The 23,215-nt window shown below is 37.1% G+C and overlaps 1 protein-coding gene across 1 annotated transcript; it reads right to left on the reverse strand.

Moving 5' to 3' along the window:
* Positions 1 to 1,602: 1,602 nt before the first annotated feature.
* LOC125679922 (uncharacterized) lies at positions 1,603 to 22,106 on the reverse strand. The gene is made up of 30 exons (XM_056153999.1): positions 22,055 to 22,106; positions 20,915 to 20,965; positions 20,410 to 20,819; positions 20,143 to 20,295; positions 19,853 to 20,048; positions 19,512 to 19,767; positions 19,248 to 19,413; positions 18,996 to 19,163; positions 18,750 to 18,899; positions 18,075 to 18,650; positions 17,634 to 17,977; positions 17,298 to 17,480; positions 16,944 to 17,205; positions 16,696 to 16,843; positions 16,332 to 16,586; positions 15,951 to 16,208; positions 15,617 to 15,854; positions 15,254 to 15,473; positions 7,275 to 15,149; positions 4,920 to 6,956; positions 4,482 to 4,817; positions 4,225 to 4,387; positions 3,956 to 4,140; positions 3,587 to 3,798; positions 3,378 to 3,471; positions 3,187 to 3,295; positions 2,862 to 3,073; positions 2,417 to 2,768; positions 2,113 to 2,312; positions 1,603 to 1,984 (listed from the first exon to the last, which is right to left on the reverse strand). The coding sequence occupies exons 1-30, from the start codon at positions 22,104 to 22,106 to the stop codon at positions 1,694 to 1,696; spliced, it is 16,152 nt and encodes a 5,383-aa protein (XP_056009974.1). The 3' UTR covers positions 1,603 to 1,693.
* Between the last annotated feature and the right edge of the window lie 1,109 nt (positions 22,107 to 23,215).

Here is a 23,215-nt window from a genome sequence, read left to right on the forward strand (position 1 = left end):
AACTTTTTTGCGCACCATTTATGCCTTTAAATCTTTACCAAACTGAATTTATATAAAACACCAGAAGCATTTAATGCAGCCACTTCACGTACTTTCAATGAGTAACTTTTTCAATGTGCACAACCAACCTTGGAGTCGCATTGCTCTGTTGATGAGTCACCTCCAAAATTTTTACAGATACAGAGGCTACTACATACTTTCAATGATTCGATACATTTCCAACTTTGAAAAATGTTCACTCTAGTCTATCATTGATCATTCTGTCCCATCCTTACCTCTGTCATGTGGTTCTTCTTAAAGTATTCTTAAAAATGTATCTTTGTGTTGCAAGAAAATTGAAATGTATGTAATTAGAATAAATTTCTTTAGCATTGATGCTTCATGAAGTATGCTGGCATGAAGCGTCACAGTTCATACCCTCGTGTATTTTCAAAATTGAAGTTTATTTATAATACATATATTTACAGTCTACTTTCATTTCTTTCGGAAGTCCCAGTTGTGAAAATAAACTACGTATCTTTATCACGATTCACCTTTGGAGCGCATTCATGAGGAAATGGCTGTCATTACAATTTGTAAAGATATCAAAGGCAAAAACATTGGAAATGTAGATTTCCACATCTGTCCCCTGTCCTTGATTAAAATCCATATATAATCAAAGAACATATTGTACTCGGGAGTTACATTTTTATCATAATTTTGAGCACTGCATGGAGTTTTGTCGAGGCTATCCGCACAGGTAAATCGGAAACACTGGTGTGAAGTGAAACAAAACTTGTTCCCTTATATCCCATACACACATGTATAACAGTAGATTGATTACAAATACCGTCCATTTGCTTTATCCAGTTGCATATGCATTACCATGAAACAGATGAAGAAAACCGACATGAATTCTTAAGTATAGTATTCAACTATTGTGGTGAAAACCGATAATTCTACTATTCTTCAGAAATCTTGTCGGCTTTCATCGTCCGTTTCATGGTGAGGTACACGCAAAATGACGTCATTTGTATGGGTCTGATGGTCCTCCCCTGGTTTGTCACATTAGACCCAGTTACTACAGATGTAGACCCTGACCTTAATTTTGTTTATACCATCTCCTAACTCCCAGTTACAAAATATTTCTCAGATCTTTGAATATTTGTGTCACTATATTAATGTTGACACAATTCCAAGGATTGAAATTTTCAAATGTTATGCAACAAAATATTTCCTGTGACATGAAACGGACCCGTTGATTTCGGATGGTTTGTCAAGATAACACCCAATACTTTCTGTGTAGTTGAACAGAAAATACCTTCAACAGCGTTGATCAATATAAGATCCACTCAATTTCTCCCCATCAACAAATTCATAGTAATTAACTTGTACAAATTAATTCCTTCACGTAATTTTATGCTAAAGAGAAGTATTCCTTGTTTTTAAAGTTAACAGTTTTTGTACTTTCGTATTGATAGAAGAAGTCCTGTTCAGTGTGTGGACAAAATGACTTAATTTTAAAACATTTGAAAGGTTTTCCTTCCATTTCTTGTTTTTTCATTTTCTTTTTCTCCCCGACGATTTCACCCCAGCTACTGAAATTAACATAAACACTGTATATACTGCTTGAATTGATTGTATTTATTACGTGAAATCAATATAACAAAAACATGGAATTGAATCAAAGTTAGTATCAACAGTCTTTTTCAGTTTAACGGCATTTGCTGTCAACCTCCCAGCTGTTAACGAACGAATCCACATCGCTTACTGTTCGCCGTGATGATGTCATCATGTCGTCATACACTTCATTGTTGTTGTTTCCAAAAAGTCCACCTACTTTTCCGTGGTACCATCCACTTACAACGAGTTTAAGTTTATCTCTTGGAATGTTATAAGTGACGGTGAATCCACGGCCGTACACGTTCAACGACTGCTCTTCTGAAACCATACTTAATTCACGAGATCTGTAAGGGGTACTGGCAATCTTTCCATCAAAACGAAGCTACAACAGATTATATAAAGTCTTGTAAATTAGTCAGGGATCTTTTTTCTTCTATGTCGGGGCAATGAAGGATGGTACCTAATTCAAATTCTATACAAATTAATTTAATCATTCAAACAAATTCATACCTTCCCATTGGGGGCGATTTGTAGTTTCTGAGTGGCTGTCAAGATGATGAGTTGTTTCTGGTCTTTTCCGAGGTATTTCATGATGACAGAAAAATTTCCATCAGTGTAGTCTCGTGCTAGAACGTATGAACATTTCCCAGAAAAAGCATACTTCTCACCATCAAAAGTTGTTACACGGTTGCCATTCAAAGTAGCAACAGCTGAAATAAAACAATGATATTAATGCATAACTGAATAAATATTAAGTTTAAAAATGAAATGATAAATCAATTCCGGAAGACATATTATGAAGATCTTTCAGTACCTCTGAATGGTGGAATCCAGTTAGAAACATCAGAATCGGGAACGTACTCGGACAGAGATCCCCATTTGTTGGAATATTTTGGGACATAGGAGTGGAATCGATTGACATACTTGGCGACTGATATTCTAGGAAGTTCCTTCAAAGATGACATAGCTACAGGCAAGTAAGTGTCCATTTGTATTTCACCTGATTTTGGGTTAAAAACAGTAATTCTAGAGTTTTGAAGGTTGGAAATGGAATTCTTGAGATTCGCAAACTCCTCCTCAATGTCTTTTTTGATCATATCAAAGATGTTGGTCATGGCAGATTTGATATTTTCTTCCACTTCCCAATATTTGTATGCGTTTTTAGCCTACAAATATACAAAATACACGTAATGTTTTCATTCATGAACAGATTTCATAACGCTATTTTGAATCTTACGATCAAACGAAAATTTCCTAACCAGTTCATAACTTTGATCCCCAGCCTGTTTAATGGTCTTTAATACAGGTCCATTCATTCTAGAAGCGATTTGGTCCCTGGCATTGTAGATGGCGTTTGTATATTGACTAGCCATATCTGGCACTTCCAATTCACTCAGTGTTCTTGAATATACATTGTACTTTGATTTTATGTATTCGGATAGGTGGTTTCCTGACAATTTGGACACCGCAGCTTCAATGATAAAGATAGAGGTAATAAATGGAATGAAAAGGTACACCAAACGTATTCTTTATATCAACTTTCCAAATCTACATTAACCTTATAATCAAAACATTTAAAACTACCTTGGTATTTCTTCATAGAACTTTCAATGACAGCAGACAATTCAACAAACTGTTGTTCAATGAAATCCATAAGTTCAGCATAATTCTTGCTGCCTCTTGATTCAATCAGCTTAAAAACAAAATAAAACAGTACAACTTCTGCATTATATCACAGAACAGAACAGGCAACTTCGGGGGGGGACATGTCTTACTGTCATTCGTTCCTTGATGGCCTCCACATAATCGTTGTACGTTTCTTTACCGGGGAAATTCTGCCACTCGAAAGGATAACTTTTAATTTTATATCTGAAATTGAAGACAGAATGAATGTAAAATTATAATGAACTCTTTCGAGCTTTGATTTGTATTTTGTTTCGGTTAGATTTTGTTTTTATTTTTTGGATGGTGTGTAGAGAAATACCTGATGTGTGTCATATCGATACTGGGGTAGTTCCTTTCAATTTCTGCTATGATCTCCCCCATGAATTCACTATAAGGGAGGTATCCTTCGCTGGCAGCCTGGCGGATCAAATTGTATTTGGAATTCAGTTCATCACCCATTGCTTTGGCGGTCTCAGAGAAAGCGGTGTTCATTTGTCTACTAATCAAAGCTATCTTTGCAAGTCCAGATACCTTTGAATATGAAAATAGGAAATAAGTTAGAGCGATTTCATAAAAAAAAGTCTAGCTAAATATAAAAAAAATCTTTTAAAATGTGATTTCATACACAAGAAAAGTCTAGTTAAATAATTTAAAAAAATTTATTATATAAATGTAATCAATGTATTACTTTGAGATCCTGGATCATGGTAGGTCTCCAGTGAATACGAGTGTGCAGGATTCTTGAAGTATTCAATCTCATTGCTAGGAGATTATCTGTAATTCTACGTGAATTTTCACCTCGGTACACCTCAGCAAGAATGGCACTGTCGTTCACGTACCTAGCAATGAAGTTTAACACATTCGCTGGGTTATCTGAAAGAACAAATTAATTCTTTTAATCTTTCAGAAATAGTAGGCAGAATATTGTCGAATGTTTCGAATGGAATTCCAATTTACCTATGTCATAGTTAATTTGTGCATCCAGCAATATGTTTTCAGGGTCAACAGTGATATGAGTGTCGATCTCCTTTGTGTTATCATACACGTCGCGCAAACTAAGTTTATATGGTTTGGTTTCTATCTTTCCGGACATAATCATCGATTTAATGGGTGAGGTCACCTGGAACATAAAAGAATATTACAAAATAATCACAACAAAATGAAAACAAACATATATATTGGAAGGAAGTCCATTAATTCAATATACTATTTACCTCAACGTTTATTTGCCGACGAAGGCTGTCAATTTCTCCCATCAGAGCAAAGTTCTTACTGATGCGTTTCGCTGTTAGGTAGTCGACCTTGATTCCGCTGGAGTACTTTTCATCTGACATTCCGACATGTGATTTAAATTGAACATCAACACTGCTTGAAAGGTGCCTCAGTCCGAAGCTAAAGGTATAGTTTTTGTTTGATCCTCTTGAGATGTCCTCAATTCTGGAGTTGACGACAACGGTCTTGTCTTCGTCTTTAGAATATTTGAATTCTGTTTTTCCATCAAAAACAACGCTTCCTTGGTTCAGGGTCATTTCAGAGTCCAATTTCACATCCTTATAAAAAGGAAACATAATACTTATGATAAAGTAAAAGAATTTTGATCTAGTCTTTGAATGTTCAAAAACAATGATATTTTTACAATCAATTGTAGTTACCTTGCCAATACTTGGGATTTCTAAGGACACATCAGCTTGCAGAGAGTCTCCTTTAGGAGTAAGGCTGGCATTGGCACCAATTTTCTTGGATGTGTCTCTGTCTGCATCCCACATTACGTATCCATCGACAGACTTCTTGCCATATTTATTCTGATAGGATCCAGACAATGCAATGCTTCTCTCTGGAAATCTCAGCTTCAGATTGTTTTCATTTTCATAATTGCTTCGATTGTGGACTATTGAATGTTCAGCATCGAATCCAAAAACTTGAGAATCATCAATAAGGATATCCCATGACGAAAACATGCGGTAAGATGACACTTCTCCTGATCCCTTGATTTCAGCGGATTTGGATGGTGTTGAAAATTTAACTATAGCCTCTGTTCTCTGATTATAAGAATTGGTGACATATTTAGTTTCAAATTTCGCTTGCCTCTCTGTCGATGTTGTGTCCAAGTTAATGGAAACAAGGGCAAATTTAACGGAATCGGACATCTCTGTTTCCCCTTGGAATTTCATTGGTTGTGGCTCTCTCATCACGAAAGACATAGAGTGTTTTGAATCTTTAGCATAAGCAAATTCTGTGTCCAGTAATTTTTCACCATTAATTTCGGCAAGGAGGGATTGCTTGGCAGAGTCACTGGATTTTTCATTGCTTCCTCGGACGTTAAGACTTTTTAATTTGCTGAAAGGAGTGCTGATTGTTAGCCCAGCTTTGTGAGTGGTGATTCTCCATGACTCACTTGTGGAATATGTTGCATCGGACACAATGTTCTGTCCTTTCATCCACGAGGCTTTTATTTGGTTTCTGTATTCATTGCCATTTCTATCGTTTTTAACACTGAACTTCACGTTTTCAAGTCCACTAATATCACTGATGAACGAAAATGAGCCGTCAATATCAGACACAGATATGTATCTGAAGTTAGCATACGATTTTGCATTTCCAATAGAAGTTTGTACATTTACACTAGTGGTGAAATCCAGGGGACTTCCTTTGTGAGAGACAATCAGTTTTGAGGATTCAAAACCAGAAAACGGAGTATACAAAGCAACATCCAATGACATAGGTGTTGAGTCAAGATCGATTGTAGACTGCAAAAGCATTGTACTGTTTTGCCTAGATAAGGTCATTTCGGAGTTGTATTTACCTCCAGATGTGATAGTTTTGACAGTTGCTTGAAGATTTTTTATACCATCAAATGGCGATTTGAAAGAGAGATCTACTTCCATTGGACTGAGGGATCCTTTCACTAAAGCTCGGATATTTTTATCGTAACCGTATCCAACTTCAACAAATGATTTGATGCTGTTCCTGTTTGCTGTATGTTTCACAAACAGCTTTGTTTGCTCAAATCCGCTGAATGGTGTTTTAATAACCAAGTTAGAATTGATGCGACGCCAGTTTTGCCGGAAAAAAGTAAGTGTTCCATCCATTTTTCCTGTGTTTTCATGCTGGAAATCAACATTTGTTGTAAACTGGTCAAAGTCCCCGGTATGTGAAAATTTAACATCAATATTACGAAGGTATTGTACTGGAGATTTGACGGACAGTGAACCTTCAATGACGTCTGTGTTTTTGAATTGCATTGATACAATTGCATCCTCAGTTCCATACCTTGTGGAGAAATCGGTCTTGAAGTCACCAAGAGTTCCTTCATGATGTACTTTGGTCATTGTAGTGGAAGATATTCCATCTATGGTGTATGTAGTTGTTGCTGTCAAGTCAACCAACGAAGCATCGTTGTATTGCAAAGTATTTGTTTGACTGAAACTGTATTGACTTCCAATGGAAAAGTCGGTTTGGGATTGAAATAGACCGTTATCTGACGACTGTGTGTGCATAGCAGATACATCATTGTATGGACTTTGGAACTTTAAGGAGTGTTCGCGTGAAGAATCTCTTACTATGTTACGCAATGAGACTGATATAGCATGGGAAGACCCATAAACAAGATTGGTGGACACTTGTAGGTTTTTCAAAGCTCCATCTTTGTTCAATGTAAATGATGTAGATTCCAAACCAGTGAAAGGTGTCTTCAGAGACATTGAGACTGATACTGCGTTAAAGGTATCCAATGAGCTATCGAATTCAATCTTTTTTATATTGTTTCCGCCTTCCAAATGAGTAGTATATCCATATGAAGACCATGTGTTTGATGTTGAAGCATTCACAACTTCAAGACCATTGAAAGGTGTCTTCATGTTAAAGTTAGCATTCATACTTGAATCTCTAAGAGAGGCAGATAGATCGGCTTCTAGATTTTGATGGCGGAATGTTCCCTCCAGATGGGATATGATGTCACGTGTTGTTATCTGATGTGTGAATTTAATGTTTTGTTTCTCAAATCCTACGAAAGGCGTCTTTACGAGGAGATTAGCTGAAAGTTGGGATTGAAGCTGAAGAGTGATGTCGGCTTCAATTTTCTTTCCATCAAAGTTTCCTTCGCTATGTCCTCGAAGACCATTGGATGATTTTACAATATCGATGCTGAAACCCTGCTCTTTGAATCCATTGAATGGGGTTTTCACAGATACTTTAAATTCCTTCTTTAATCCATTAATGACAGTGAGATCAAATTCAGATTTCTCTTGGTTGAAGAATACTTCGGCGTGTGTTTGGCAACCCTCACCGGTAGTATCGAGAGAAAACAAAACTTCTTGTTCACGATAACCTAAGAAAGGTGTTCTTAATGCAATGTTTCCTTCCATCTTTCTGTTGTTTCTAAATGAGATATCCACTTCTATTGTTTTTTGCATGAATGTTCCTTCCACTTGAATTTTTGGTCCTTTCTTGATAAACTTAATGCTCTGATGCTTCAAATCAGTAAACGGGGCTTTGATCGAGATACTTCCTTTCTTTGCTGAAAGTTCGCCATCAACTTCAATTGTATTTTGTCCGTAGCTGCCCTTTGCATGGACTTTCCTATCATCAAATGTGAAGCTTAATCCTTGGTTCTTAAACCCTTTGAGAGTCGATCTAAGAGATAAAGATCCTTGATTGGATGAGAGCTCACTGTTAAACTCGATGGTTTCTTGCATGACTGATACTGTGGCATGTATCTTACCACTTTCACTTCTGAAGGAGAGTCTCTGACTTTCGAAGCCAATGTATGGAGTAATAATCTGCAAATCTCCATCAACAATTGTATCGATATTCAGACTGGCAGTAAGTTCAATCTTCTTCCTCTGGAAAGTAACCTCTGTATGTGTTTTATATCCACGAAGGGTTCCCTCGTTATTTATGGAAATCGTTTGTTCTTCGAATCCTACGAAAGGTGTTTTTAACGAAACCATGCCTTGTATTCCATTTCTGGTGAGAAAAGAAGAGTTGAGTTCAATAGTCTTTCCTCTAAATGTTCCTTTTACTTGGAGGTTCTCGCTACTTGAAGTGTAGAGTATATCTTGTGTTTTGAATCCTTCAAATGGAGTCCGTATTGAAAGATGGCCGTCCTGAAAATTCAGATTTGCATCGACTTCCATTTTCTTGTCACGAACTGAAGCCTCGAAATATGATTGCATGCCAGTAATTTCTTGACTGAGGACAAAAGATGCAGATTGCTTCTCATAGCCAGAATATGGTGTTATGATCGTGATAGAACCTGTCAAACTTGGGTTTTTGTTCAATATAGCCTCAATAGAAATTTCATCCTTTTCAATTTCGACTTTGGCTACACTCGAGATACCATTAGCATTTACTTCATGGTTGAAAGAAGCTGAAAACATATTCATTGCTGGTATTGGAGTTTTGATGGTTGTACTTGCAGATATAGAGTTCTTGTTGTTAAAGGCGGTATCCATTTGAACTATTTTACCTCTCATCGTTCCTTCAACGTGGTTTTTGAATCCCCATCCAGAGCTGACGTGGTTAAAAGCCGATTTAATTTCCTCAAACCCACTGAAAGGAGATTTCAACACGATACTGCCTTGAAGTGGACTTTTGTCAAAGATAAGATCTGCAGAAATGCTCTTTCGACGGAAGGTAGCTTTAGCTGTCGTCTTTAATCCGAAGGAAGAAAGAGAGTAAGTAAAGTCAGCTTTCGACTTTCTAAATCCATCAAACGGTGTTGTGATGATGAAGTTGCCTTTCTTGGCATCCTTTCCAGATACTGACATTTGACCTTCAATTATTTGTCCATTTTTGTAATTAATTGTAAAAATTCCAGATAGATTATCCGTTAATCTTGTATATTTGGCTGACATGGATTGTCGTTCGAATCCTTCGAATGGAGTTGTGAGCAAAACTTTTCCACTAATTCCATTATCAAAAGCAATTTCAGCTGCACTTACGATATACTTCTCTCCTGAATGCATGTTTATACTGCTTTTGATTTGGCCATCATTGTTTTTGTGAGTAAAAGAGGCACCGATAGTTTCACCGAATGGAGTCGATAGCAATACAGTTCCTTCTCTGAAGCCATCATTAGAATAGGACAAGTCTGCTTGAGTATTTTTCCCATTGAAATTCAGTTCAGCGTGAGATATCATGGAGCTTGTTGACTGTGAATGGTTGAATGCTCCAGACAGTTTTCCACCAATGCTTTTGATGTTGAAAGATCCAGAAATAGGTTTAGCGTTGTAAGAAATATCAGCAGATAACATTTCCTTTCCGGATAAATTGACTTTTCCAGTGCATCTAAAGTTGTTCAGATCTCCATCATGGCGAAAATGAGCTTGAACATCATCTAATTGACGAAGTGGGGTTTTCAGAGACATTTGTCCGCTGACTGATGATAAGACATCGAGCGAGGAATCAATTTCTATTTGTTTTCTTCCACTATATGAAACTTCTCCTACAGTTTTAAAGTTTGTAATTGGTCCATTGTGATAGAGCAAGACTTTGATATCGTCATTGAATGGAGTTTTCAGAGTTACAAAGCCATCAATCCCACTGCGTCGATCGAATCCGAAATCAGTTCTCACTTTCTTACCGTTGAAACTGCCTGAAGAATGGATATTGAAATTCTCTGAAGTGCCGTTTTGTGACACGGAAACCTGAATGTTCTTCACTACTGTACATTTTGTTTCCAGGGAAGCTTCGAAGGTTAATGAAGGAACGGTTTCAAAGGAAAGCTTTCCTTGGATTTTCTTCTGCCCACCATAAGTCAATTCAGTGCCGCTCTTCAATCTCTGAACGGACCCAGCATGATTTAGTTTAAAAATGATATCATCTGAAGATGGTCGTTTGATGAAACCATTGATGTTTACTTTTCTGACGATGTCAACGGTCAACTCAACTTCGGATTTCTGACCTTCAAGTGAATAATCGGCATGGCTGTTGAAATTCCGAATTCCTCCATTATGTCGGAAGGAAAAGTCACTCTCTCGATAATCAATAAATGGTGTACGTATGGCCAGTGTTCCCTCAATTGGACCAAGGCTGCTAAAGTTCACGTCACCCTCCACTTTCTCACCATTAGCAGATGCTTCAGCATGGCATTTGAAGTTGTTTATTGTTCCAGCGTGGGAAAATGAAGCAGATACACTGTTGATTTTTCCTATTGTGGTAGTTACTACTGCTCTGCCGGAGATGTCGTGGGTTGAGTCGAACTCTGTTGTAGATTTGATATTCTGTTTGCCATAGGTGATTTCTACAGCTGTGTTGAATCGTCTACGTGTACCGGAGTGATTTATAGTGGCTTTCAGAGGTTTGGTGTACATCGAATTTAAAAAGAGAGATCCCTGCACAGGATAGGACTTTAACGATAATTTTCCATTCAAAAGATTTTTACCTCCGTACTTAATTGCTGAAGCCGTAAGAATAGGAAAACTGTCATGAACAAAGGTACCCTCGATTGTTTTGATGTATGGTGACTTGACAAATACTCTTCCTTCCAGATTGACCAAAGAACTAAAGTTCATATCGATTTCAGATTTGTCGTTGTTGTGTTGGAATTGGGCATGGCTTCTGAAGTTGTTTAATGTTCCGACATGCGAAATACTGCCTTTCAGAAGATGCATGAATCTAAAGGGAGTTGTCAACTGCATATTTCCTTTGATGATATCAATCATCTCCATGTCAATGTCACCAGTAAATTTCTTGTTGGACCCATCAGAGCCTTCGGCATGGATTCGGAACTTCTTCCATGTGCCTTTGTGAGTAAACGATCCTTGTAGTATTTCGTAATCTTTAAACGGTGTTTCGACTGACATCTCAATTGAAATATCAGACTCAAGATCCATTTTCAGACTCGAGGAAATTCTTTTTTTATTCAGGAACATGATATTTACTTGGTTGTTGAAATTTCTTGAAGACCAATCATGTGTCACGGAGAGTTCAGTATTTTCCAAATTCCTGAATGGAGTTTGAAGTGCAATAGAGGCAGCGATATTTGGATCTATGGTGAACATAATATCTCCATTATATAGTTTCTTCTTTCCGAATGTTACCTCTCCATGGGACTTGAAATCACGAAGGGTCCCTTGATGAGAAAGGATGATACCTGTCTTTTTCAGTCCTTTAAATGGCGTTTCAACGTAAATATCAGCTTCAAACTTTGGTCGGAGAGACATCTTAATAGCTGCAGTGATGAATTCTTTTCCAATTGAACCACGAACGCTTGTTTTGAAACTCCTCTTACTTCCACTGAACTTCCAGATTCCCTTCATCTTCCTGTATCCGGGTATTGGGGTGGCCATATTGATATTCACAACTGAAGTTGATCCTTGTTTCATGGTAATATCAGCCGTATATTTATTTCCTTTGCCAATAAGTGCGTTTGTAATTACTCTCATATTTGTTGGTTTGCCTTTTTTGATGAGAGTAAGTGTAATGGTATCGGTGAATGAATTTTGAATCTGAAATTTTGCTTTAGTTCTCTTCTTATTTACCAAATCTGCATTCAATTTAAAGTGAGTTTTCTTGTCTATTTTTACAGCACCTGTCGTTGAAAAGCCTGAAAGATCTCTGGAGTGTTTGAATGTTGCTGATAGATCTTTATGAAATGGTGTTTTCAGTATAGCTGATCCAATTACTTTCTTTCCGTTTGAGAATGCAATAGATATTTCATACATGATCTTTCTTCCTTTTTTCAGTGATGCACTGGTATTGAAAGTCTTAAGTGTGCCTTCGTGAGAAAACTGAGCCATGATATCGTCGACAAAGGAAGATTTAAATTCCAAAGATCCAATAGTCTTCTTTGCATTTTTGAATATTGTAGTAATTGAGCCTTTATGTTTACCATATTTTGTATCAGCAGTGAGTTTGAAGTCCCTAATTTTACCAGCATGTGAGAAGGATGTTGCAAAATCATCAGTGAGAGGAGAGTCAAATGATAGGGATCCTGTCCATGTTTTGGCGAGTGAAAGCTTAGCATTTGCCTCGTATTTCTTGGATTTGCCATACTGGAATTCGGCCTGGGATACAAAATTTATCAGTTCTCCTTTATACTGGAACGACGCTCTCATGTATTCTGACAAAGGGGATTTAATGCTAACACTACCAGTTTGTTGGCTATATTTGGCATCCAATTCATATTTCTTTCCTCTGCCATATAATGCATCCAAATGTGTGCTGAAATTCGATATGGTACCCATATGTTTGAAAGAAGCAGCTATATCCTCATATAGTGGAGATTTAATCAAAATGGTACCAGCTGATTTGCCATAATTTCCAGTAATTTCGTATTTCTTTGATTTTCCGTACTGCATTTCAGCATGGGAAGAGAATTGGGAAATGGACCCTTCGTGGTCGAATGCAGCAATGAAATCTCTTGCAAAGGGAGATCTTAGTATCACGGTTCCTTCGAACTTCTTATCATTGGAAAAAGTTAAATCTCCTTGGATTTTCTTTCCCCGGGTGTATTCAATCTCACCATGAGACTGGAATTTACGACTATTGCCGGTATGACGAATCGATGCTGCAGAATATAAAAGCTCCTTGAAGGGTGTTGTGAGAGCAATACTGCCTTCAAGATTTTTAAGATTTGGGCGTAAAATAGACTCCACCTTAATTGTTTTACCTGGCAGATACTCAACACTCAATTCGGTAACCTTGTTTGCCTTCTGGTCATTATATGTAAATGCGACACTGCTTTGTTTATACTGCTCAAATGGGGTTTTGACCTGGATGTTTGCTATTATTCCACCATATGAATTCCACCGAGATGTAACGGACATAGCTCCAACTAGGGGATCGATCATTAAGTTAGCACTGGTATGGAATGATTTGACATTGCCTGAAAATTCGGCACCAATGGTCATTTTGCGAAAATGTCTATGTGTTGTGGTTAAAACAGTGTTAAAACTTTTCTTGCTACTCCATTGTCCACGATTTTCCATCGTGATGGAGTCTCCTGATGGAAGGACGATGGATGATCTTGTAACAGTTTCACCTCTCTCGTTGGACTGTTCTATGCTAAGCTTCAACTTTTGTAGTCCAGGTATCTGACTTTTTATTTGGGCTCTTCCGCTCATCAATCCAGTTGGAAGGAAATCGAAATGTCCATCTATCATACCAAGGGATTTCTTGTTAGAAAGATATTCAACTTTACCTGTTAGAGGATAGTGTTCATATTGAGAGGATATTGACAGGCTCTTAGTGTCTTCATGACATGAAAAAGTATGACTTGATGTAGCAATTCCGTTGTTTCGTTTATAGATGTTCACCAGAGAGATGATTTTCCTTCCTTTCTTACTGTAATTAATCTGGTTATCGATCATTCCAACTCCGTGTTCATGCGAAATTGTCAGAACAATGTCTTCAGCAATTCTGAATGGGGAACGCAAAATTGTTTCGAAAGTCAGTGTTCCACGTGGAATTGACATGCTCTGCTTTGCATTCACACTGAAATCAACGACAGTACCATCGGATCCAAATTTGAAAGTGGATTGGATCTCTTTAAATGTGTTTCTGTGATACCAGGAGGATTCTATTTGTCTTGATGGAGAGCTTAGCTTGACACTTCCACTGTTCTGCAAATTCCATCCATTTTGAAGATGTGTTAATTGTCCAAGGTAGTTGTAAGCGTTTCCGTTGTGCTCGAAGTTAATGCTATTTTCAAACCTCTGCCCGTTGTCTTCATGTTTTGCAGCAAGGTAAAAATATGTTATTTGTTGCAGAGTTGATTTCATACTCAATCTTCCTATGATATCTCTAGAAGAAGCGGTAGTTTTATCAGCAGTAAGCATATTCGCCTGAAGGAAATCCTTGTTCCAAGACAATTTGATCATGCTTTCAATTCGTTCGGCCCTTTTGTGTTTCAGTTCAACTCCAGATCTTTCAAATCCTGGAACTGGTGTTTTAAGATCAAGACTTGCTTCAAAATTGTCCCATTGCAAAGGGCGTTTCACGTAGAGGGTGGAGGACATGCGCTCTATTGGTTTCCAATCAATTTCTATGTTTGTTGAATACTGGGTTTTATCCAATTGGTGACAAACATTAATATTAATGGATTTATAGTCTTTGAATGGAGATTCAATCTTCAGACCAGCTTTGTAACCATTCTTTTCCTTACCAAACATGGAGTCTACGGAAACTCTTTTCTTATTCCACTGAGCATGGGCATGGGTAGTATATTTACCTCCACTCTGATGTTTAAGATTAATACTGCCCGATCCTAGAGGACTTACTTTTGAAATTGTAGCTTCCAAGTTCTCGACTCCTTCAAACATAATGTCTCCTTTTAGCATCAGTTGTTTTGAAGAGTCTTTATATGCATCCCATTTAACATCCAATTTGCTTGAGTACACAGGTGCTTTCATTCGAGTGTCGAACTCCGCCGTGATTTTGCGGACTGGATGTTCGATATCAGCTGTCAGCTGGATGCGAGATCCAGGACGGACCAGGGATGACAGGGAAACTGCATATTTTGTTTTGCCATATTGGACTTCAGAGTTAGTGTGTAGATTTGTAGGAATGAGTCTGTACTGTCCTGAGACAGTAAGCATTTTGTAGGAGGGAATGTTGAAAGAGGTCAAGATGTCGTATTCCTTTGTTGCAATGTGGCGCACCTTTGTTTGGATGACGCATTTCTTTCCATTTTCCAATTGAATTGTAATTACGTTGCTGCATTTCTTGGCATTGGTTTGATCAAAGACATTACTGATGACGATATCTCTGTCTGGAATAGAAATGCCTAGTTTAGCTACCAGACTTCTAAATTTCTTGGATTTGTCCTTAAGCTCCAAAGAAGCACTGTAGGAGGATTTCTTGCCAAAGAGGACATCAAAGGAAGAGTCAACGGATTTGGAAGTCTGCACATGCTTTGCTTTCATTTGATAGTTCACATCCTGTAAATATATCGACAATCCATATTGATATATCAAGGAACATAGTACTGAATATTGAATTAAATGATATACGACAAACTCCTGGCACTTCGGATTTTACTTACAAGGTACGGGAAAATGAATTTGGTGTTGGTATCGAGATTGAACTTCTGTTTCCAATTCAGAACGTGATTCATTGCAGTAGCAATCTCGATGCGCTTCTTTCTATCTTTCTTGTTTGCTCCGTACTGGACAACAACAGTGGCCTCGGAGTGTTTCCAGTTCTTGCTGATATCGAAGTTGACGTTGAGATTGCAGTCAGATTGCTGTTTGAAGCCCAGAATCCTGAATCGAATAATATTTTCTATTTTAAACCATTTAAATATATCTTATGAGTATTTCAAATAACCTGTATTTAAATACATAATATGTATCAAAAATCACTAATTCTCCCCCGGTCCGGGGTTTATATAGCTTTTTCATCTTACATGTTTCCTTTCGCAGCATAGAGGCTCTTCGTGTTGGCAATATTGAGTTTTCCATTTAGAGTGACCTTGTCTCTATTGACACGAGAAATAACGTACTCAAGTGTTGACCGAACTATTGCTATTTTCTTATTTTTCAACATGAACATGGAAGTTGATTTTGTTGTTAAAACGGGGGATTTGATGTCTATTTTGGATCGTATTCCTGTACTCTTTTTGTTACTTGCATCTCTCAGTTGGACTGAAACGATAGATAGATATTTGTGTATACTGAAGTCAGATAAAAGGTGGACAATGGATCCACTAGTATTGTATATTTCTGCATAATTAAACTTACCAAAGAATTTCAGGGGTTTTGAAACGATACGATCAACGGTTAAATCCACCTTTAATGCCTTTCCGCTCTTGTATTCAGCTGAACCACCAAAGCTTACAAGTTCTTTTTCAGGTGTTTTGATGGATAGATATGGTCTATAATTAGCAGCTTTCTTAGTAGCATACGTCTGAACTCTGGACTCAATCACGTATTCTTTCTTCTTCTCAAAGCTGATACTTGCTTTAGCTAACACCACGACGCGTTTTTTAGCATAATTTACTGCAAAGAAATATACTGTCATGAAGTTTTGAAATAGCAATCCGAGTAAAACAGCGGAAATGATTTTTTTTTTTTAAAACATGATTAAGCAGTAATTGTTTTAAAGTGTGAGCTAAATGTTACCTGAAGTCATAATTGGTTGTTTGGATACTCCGCTTAAAACCAAATTAGCGTCTAAAAGTTTCATTCCTTCGTAGTTGATTCCTCCTTTCAGTTGGATGGGTTTCATTTTGGGAGCAGATATCTCCACATTAGGTGTGTAAGTATAAGAGTTACCCTTCCTCTTTTTTGCCAGTTCTGCAACTACTAAGTATTCCCTCTTATTGTGGACGAATTTTCCACTAACATGTTTCAGATTTTTTTCATTCTGGAGTTTACCTATGTTAAACATTCAAAGAGTATTGTGAATTATAGATAGCACACAACCATGTCATTCAAATAAAGATTATAATGTATTGTATATTAGCTTGATATTTTGGTAGCATACCTGTAAAGGCGTATTTACTCCATGGTGACTGTAAACCAAGCTGAATTTTAGGGTCCGCTTTGTTCAGAAGAAATTCTGCGGAAAGAGCCCTGTCAACTCGTGATCCTGGTGTGTCAAAAGCCATACGGATGTTAACTTCTTTCTTGCTCTAGTGACAGAAAATACGTCAATTGAGTTCAAGTTTCCTCAAACGAGAAATAATTCTCAATGCTGTAATTATACGTGTGGAAAACATGTATATACTTTACCGAGGTAAATCTAGCCTCTACATTATATGACTTGTGTGAATCAACTTTCAACAGGGATAGATCAATATTCACTGGTCCAGTCAGAGGGAAGTACGGGGCGTTGACCTCAAGAGATGCATTCGGAAATTGAATTTCTCCGCACAATTTCAAGCCAGTGATTTTAGAAAGATAGGATCCAGTGCATGTTTTGTGAGTCTTCCTATTTTTTGTGATCATTTTTTGTTCTTTTTCAGCATCTCGGTGAACAGTAAAGAATGCAGTTCTACAAATATATGATTTCAAAATCCATTTGCATTTTGTTTATATATACTTATAATCAATCAATAAAATATTAGTCTTATGAAAATATCTTACTTCAGGCTAAAAATTTCCATTTTGTCTTTTGGCATGTCCAAATTGGCATTGAAAATCTTCCCATCTTTCAATTCTAAATGACCTTTTAACATCGTGCTGGAGTGAATAGTTGACACCATTTTCAATCCGCTCTTTGTCACGAAAGCATCAACACTCATCATACTTGAGACCTCGATTGCAGCACTACAAACAAAATCATAGAGAGAGAGAGAGAGAGAGAGAGAGAGAGAGAGAGAGAGAGATATTGTTGTATTAAATGTGCCTTATATTGTAATGTGATACTTCAACGTCACGCATAGGTGAGGCCATTTGAACGCAAAAGCATTGTTATTTTACCTTGGTTGAATCAATCCACTAATAAGAAGACTACTGGGGCTAGTACCCAGTTTTCGGAGATCAGCCTTTCCGGAGACTTTCATGTCAATTGTGGCAGTTCCGTTAATTGTCAAATTTAATGGGAATCCGGCACTTGTTGGAATAATCATAGAAGTGTCCAAGAACATGATGTTCTGTGTAAAGGAGTAGTCATGGTTTTTAGACATACTGATCAACATCTCCAGAATGTTGATACTGTCTCCACTCAAAAGACTCTCAAATCCATTGAAACTGTTGTATGATAGTTCGTTTCCAAACATTCGCATGTACAGAGCTCCTTTCAGTTGGTCCATTCCCATACCGAACTACATATATAAAGAAAACATTGGATAACATCTTTTCAGTGAATGAGGAATATCCAAAAGTCACATAGAAAGGAACATAAATATTAATCATATATACCTGGCTGTCAATTTTCTTCATTTTCTTGGCATCAATTCCTTTAACCACCTGGCTGGTTGCCTTCTTGACATCTTTTTCGGTAAAATACCCATTGGGTCCAAAGTAGGATTCCAAAAAGAATTCCAGACCTTCAATTCTTCCTCCTATTTCCAGAATGTTAACAGATCTTCCGAACAAATCTACTGTCAGATTGGTCATCAGTGATCGTGGCATGAATGATTTCGACGACCAGATCAAATTGCTTTCAACAGAAGCCCCTGTGTTAATTTTTTCGAGAAAGAAGGATCCTTCATAGTTTCTAGAAAACTTTCTCTTGTCCATGTCAAATTCTTTTTTCAGGTACTCGTTTTCCATAATGGATCTGATATCCTGTTTCAATGGACTGGAGGATTCCATCAGATTTGTGAGATGAGACCAGATGAAAGAACCGACTTGGTTAACCTCTTCTTTCTCCAGAGCGTATTGAAATGTAGACAGAATGCTTTTAGATGGACATTGCATCAGGGCCAAATAGGCGGCGATTCTTAATTCAGAGTCTTCTTCCTTGTCATTAAAAACTTTCAAAGCCTGACTTCTCTGTAATGAAGAATCGAAGTAAGATTAGAAGTCATTTACATTAGTTTTAATTGTACTTATTTATACTAGATATGTTATATCAAGTAGTCTAGTACGTACGTCATTCTCACAAGATGCACGACGGAAGGTCTCGATTGCAGCAATTCGTACTTCAATTGGATTGTCTTTTCGGGAGATACAGCTGTTGAGTGTTGCAGTTGCCGAACTAATGTAACCAGAATTTCCAAGAGCGCGAAGCGTCAAGATGATCTGAAAAATGGAAGCAGATAGAAATTGAAAACACAAAAATGCAATGTTGATACTAATCAACGACTATTTCTCAAAATGATTCAAAATTGTACTAACGTTATCTTTGTTGTTTTCATCAACGTAACAGCCGTATCCAATTTTATCCTCCAGAGCGGAAATGACACTAGCGATGTCCAAATCCTTTTCGCAAGCAGTATTCTTGCAATAGGTGTTTACTAAGGAGCTCACAGCCAGTAATGCCTTACCATTCTTCTTCAGAAGAGGCTGTGATGGAAACAAGTGTTAGAATATTTCTTTCTTATGAAAGGGAAATAATATACATGTATTTTCACATGTATAAAGTCTTACCAGGACTTCTCTGATCATATCCTTTGAAGGACTTTGGATAAAGGCTAAGGTTGTCATCCACATGTCAGCCTCCATTCCTGTCACCTCATTGTCGCTAATCATTTTGGTAAGCATGACGACTGAGGCTGATGTTCCGACCATGGGAACTGCATCCATGAAAAACTTTCTGGAATAATTATTGAGACATTAAATTTCATCAATATACGACAAGTAACATAATGTTCTACAATTTCAAAATTGATTTGAGAAAGAATTGCATGTTACCTGACTTTCTGGTTGTTGTCGCTGCAGAGTGTTCCACTCTGTATGTTTGAATAAACGTTATTCAGAGTTTGAGAGTCGGCTGCTCGCATGATATACACAAGGTCGGAGAAAAGACTAGGTGTTTCGTGTCGAATATCCTCCTTTGTTTGGATGCAAATATCGACCAGTTGTCTTTCAATGTCATTGCGAGTTTTCATGCTACTGGCAACATCTGAGTAGTGCTCAAAGTTCATGCCAGTCTTTCTGCTCACAGATCCTGTCAAAATTAAAAAGAATTCATTAAGGTCCAACATAATGGCAACTGCTTTTCAAGCAACGTAGTCCGTTAATATTGAACTTACTTGCTGATAATGCTCCACGTTTCTCGCTTGTGTATTTTAGTATCTGTCTGCTTTCTGTAATAGCGCCACTTGATTCTCGTGAAAATGGTCTAAACAGATGTTGTTCTGTACAGGTTGATCCTTTCAGGATTCCCGATTTGCTAATTTCCTGCTGGCAAGAGTGACTACTCTTCAAGACAGGCAAAGACTGGATTTCCTGAAGAGAAAGAATAGAGTGTATGATAGATGCATCAGCAAAACGTAATGACACTAAATGATTACTAAACTATCAGCAAAACCCGATATCCTACCGATGGAACTCTATATGGTGTTCCTTGCAGAGCTGTTTGGAATCCTTGGCGTTCTGTGCAGCCCAAAAGATTCTTGTGCTTCTTAATGGTCACGGTGTACCATCCATTTTCAGACACTGTGTAGTCGGTATCGCACGTTCCTGTCACGTCAGCCTGAAATTAATGTACAGATATTCATATCGATTTCTCATGCTTATACATGTGTCGCTTTCTCCTCGTCATTTAATTAAAATGAAAAAGAGACAATATATTGTATATGTTGCTAACCTCCTTGACTCTCTGATCAACCTGTAGGTCTTCCATTGTGTTTTGAATGAGGGAAAGGATACCTCGCTTGATGTTGAGGACCCAGGTCTTCTCACTCTTACTTGGACACAGAGAATCAATGCGACCATCTTGGAAAGAGAATCTCAGTGAATTATCCTCCAACTGCTTGCTGAATTCTCCAGACATGCCTGACAGGACATATTTTTCTGGTGATTCGGGGTTTCGTTCGTGAAGTTGTACATTCTTGACCTTCAGGACAAGGTCACACTTTGACAGAACTTCAACTTGAACTTTGGTGGTCATTTTCATTCCCGATTTCCCCTCAGACGCCCCCTGAATGAGAGTGGTCGTGTCCACATCGTAGTCGTAGTCGTAAGTAGTTCCAGCTTCATATCCGAATTTTGTAGAGTCTGAAAAGGGAACGATTTATGCTGTTAGTGTCATGTCCCGAATATTTTCTAACAGCAATCGTAGGTATAATGACAACACAAAATGCAATAGTTACCTGTACATGTTGTTGAGCATGTGTCATCTGGTGCTATATCATTTATGGGTCCTGTAGATTAGAGGGAAAAACATATAATATAATACGTTTACGATGTGACCGTTGAGACAAGCGAAAACTCTTAACATCTTGCAACAAGACTTTAGACATTTGATGTGCCTATCCATCTTATGCGGGAAACATAACGCAGACGAATTAAACAGCGCATTGTGATGTTATATTAACTGTAATATTTTGTTTTCCCTTCAAACCAAGCAATCATCAACAAAAACGTGCGAAAGTGTGCGAAAGCTTGTCTGGAAATTAAAAACATTTGTGATACTTTCCAAACAATTCATTTATCTTATCTATGGGGTTATCAATGAAGTATACCGCAGCGACATTTTTCAGAACACAATGGGTAATTCTCATCATTTTTCAGCTGATGAAGAGGAAACCACGTGACTCAAATGTGTAATCATTGGAGCGAAGAAAAACAGTAAATAGTACAATTAGAGTAGTTATTGTTGAATTTTTATAGATCGTCTTTATCAAGTTCCATGTTTAAAATTTCAGAATAGAATCTAAGTATAGCCATCTTTGGGTAAATGAATCTTTAGTCAAGTTCAGTTTTAAATAACTATAATTATCGAATTTATGTGGGTTTTTTTTAACCTATTAACAGATAGTACACCCATGTTGAAGTAGCTATAATTGTAAACTGTATTTGCACACGCATTAACCTCATCGCAAGTGTGTATTACAGGGTAAATCCAAAAGTCAACAACTACACTTAGTACTTTCCATATGAACAACATATGAACAACTTTAATCATTTCATGGCACAATCGTAATACACATGCTTACACACAATTTTAAGTCGTATAATTTCATTCTCGATATTGTTAATTAATGTCGTATTGGGTGTAATTCAAATAATAGAATATCATATAAGATCATGAATTTGTAGGACGTGTTTATTAAATCTATTTCATCTCAATTAAAGAAAGACAAAAAGGTGAGTTTTAAAGATTTTTCAGTTTTCAGAACAACAAAATCGACAAATATTAACCGAAAATGAAAATAAGACCGATAAAAAGAGTACATTATATATAATTTCAATGGACCTTTGAAAAAGGAAAATGAAATCGAAAAACCTACCCGCCCATATTCCTGCCGTTAAGGCTAGAAGTAAAAATAACGTTCGCTCCATCGTTGGAGGTAGCTTTTTTGTGTTTCAGTATCCGGACTGTATCGTCGTGATTTTATACTAATCCAGTGAGAGTAAAGTACAGTGATAAGAAATGCTGACAATAGGACATTGCTCCTGATACTAATTGTATGTATGTGGTGTAATCAGATCTTCAGTACAAGGTTTTCATAAATTCAACATGAGCGTTATCGACGAATCTAATTTCTACTTCATTATAGTGATACTGCATGTCAAATATGAATTACTAATGTGTTGTGCAATCGGGAGATAATTCCATTTTTTGCGTTCGGACAAACTCGTGTCCCTAATGCTAAAAGTGTTTGAAATGATTTTATTTTCGGCTACTTTGTTATGAAATGTTGCAACATGTTCAATGCTTTTTTTTGCTAGTATTTCTCCGAGGCTAGGGAAAGAATTCGAACAAAGATTATAGATTTGTGAATTTGTAAATTCCATTTTTATTTTTTTTCGTTTTTACAATTGATATTTGCAACTTTCAGTACAATTGTAATTATCATTACACCGTTAATATTTACTCTAGTGATAACTATGAAACATTCATTAACTATGGCTTGTTTTGGTATTACTTTCATTTAAATAGTTTATATTTACTGACAAGTTTCATTTAGTATATCGATAATTATTTATCACAGGCTCGGTTGACATTTCAGCGGAACGTCCTTAGGTGGGCATATTGAATTTATATTTGTTTAATTATAGTATTGCACACTCGTTTACATTTTCTGCAGCAGACGAAGTGTTTAATCTATCCTCATTTGCAAACAGATATGACGTCACAATCATCTAGTAATATAAGCAGACGTGACGCTACAATCATGTTAGAATAGTCCCTCGCATTTACAGAGCGGGATTTTATGGTTTTGTTAAAGTCCGGTCATTCTCTAGACAATCTATAGGTAAAAATTCTAAAACAATTTACTATAATGGAAATTATGCTATCTATGAAAAGTGAAGATAACGAACAGTGATCATTTTCATGAATTCTATAAAGAATACAAAATTAAGAAAAGGGCAAACAAACACATCAGAGGTGGGATCAGGTGCCTAGGAAGAGTTACATCCCATGTTGACCGATCAAACCCGCCGTG

Source organism: Ostrea edulis, chromosome 2, assembly GCF_947568905.1.
Source record: "Ostrea edulis chromosome 2, xbOstEdul1.1, whole genome shotgun sequence".
NCBI lineage: Eukaryota > Metazoa > Mollusca > Bivalvia > Ostreida > Ostreidae > Ostrea > Ostrea edulis.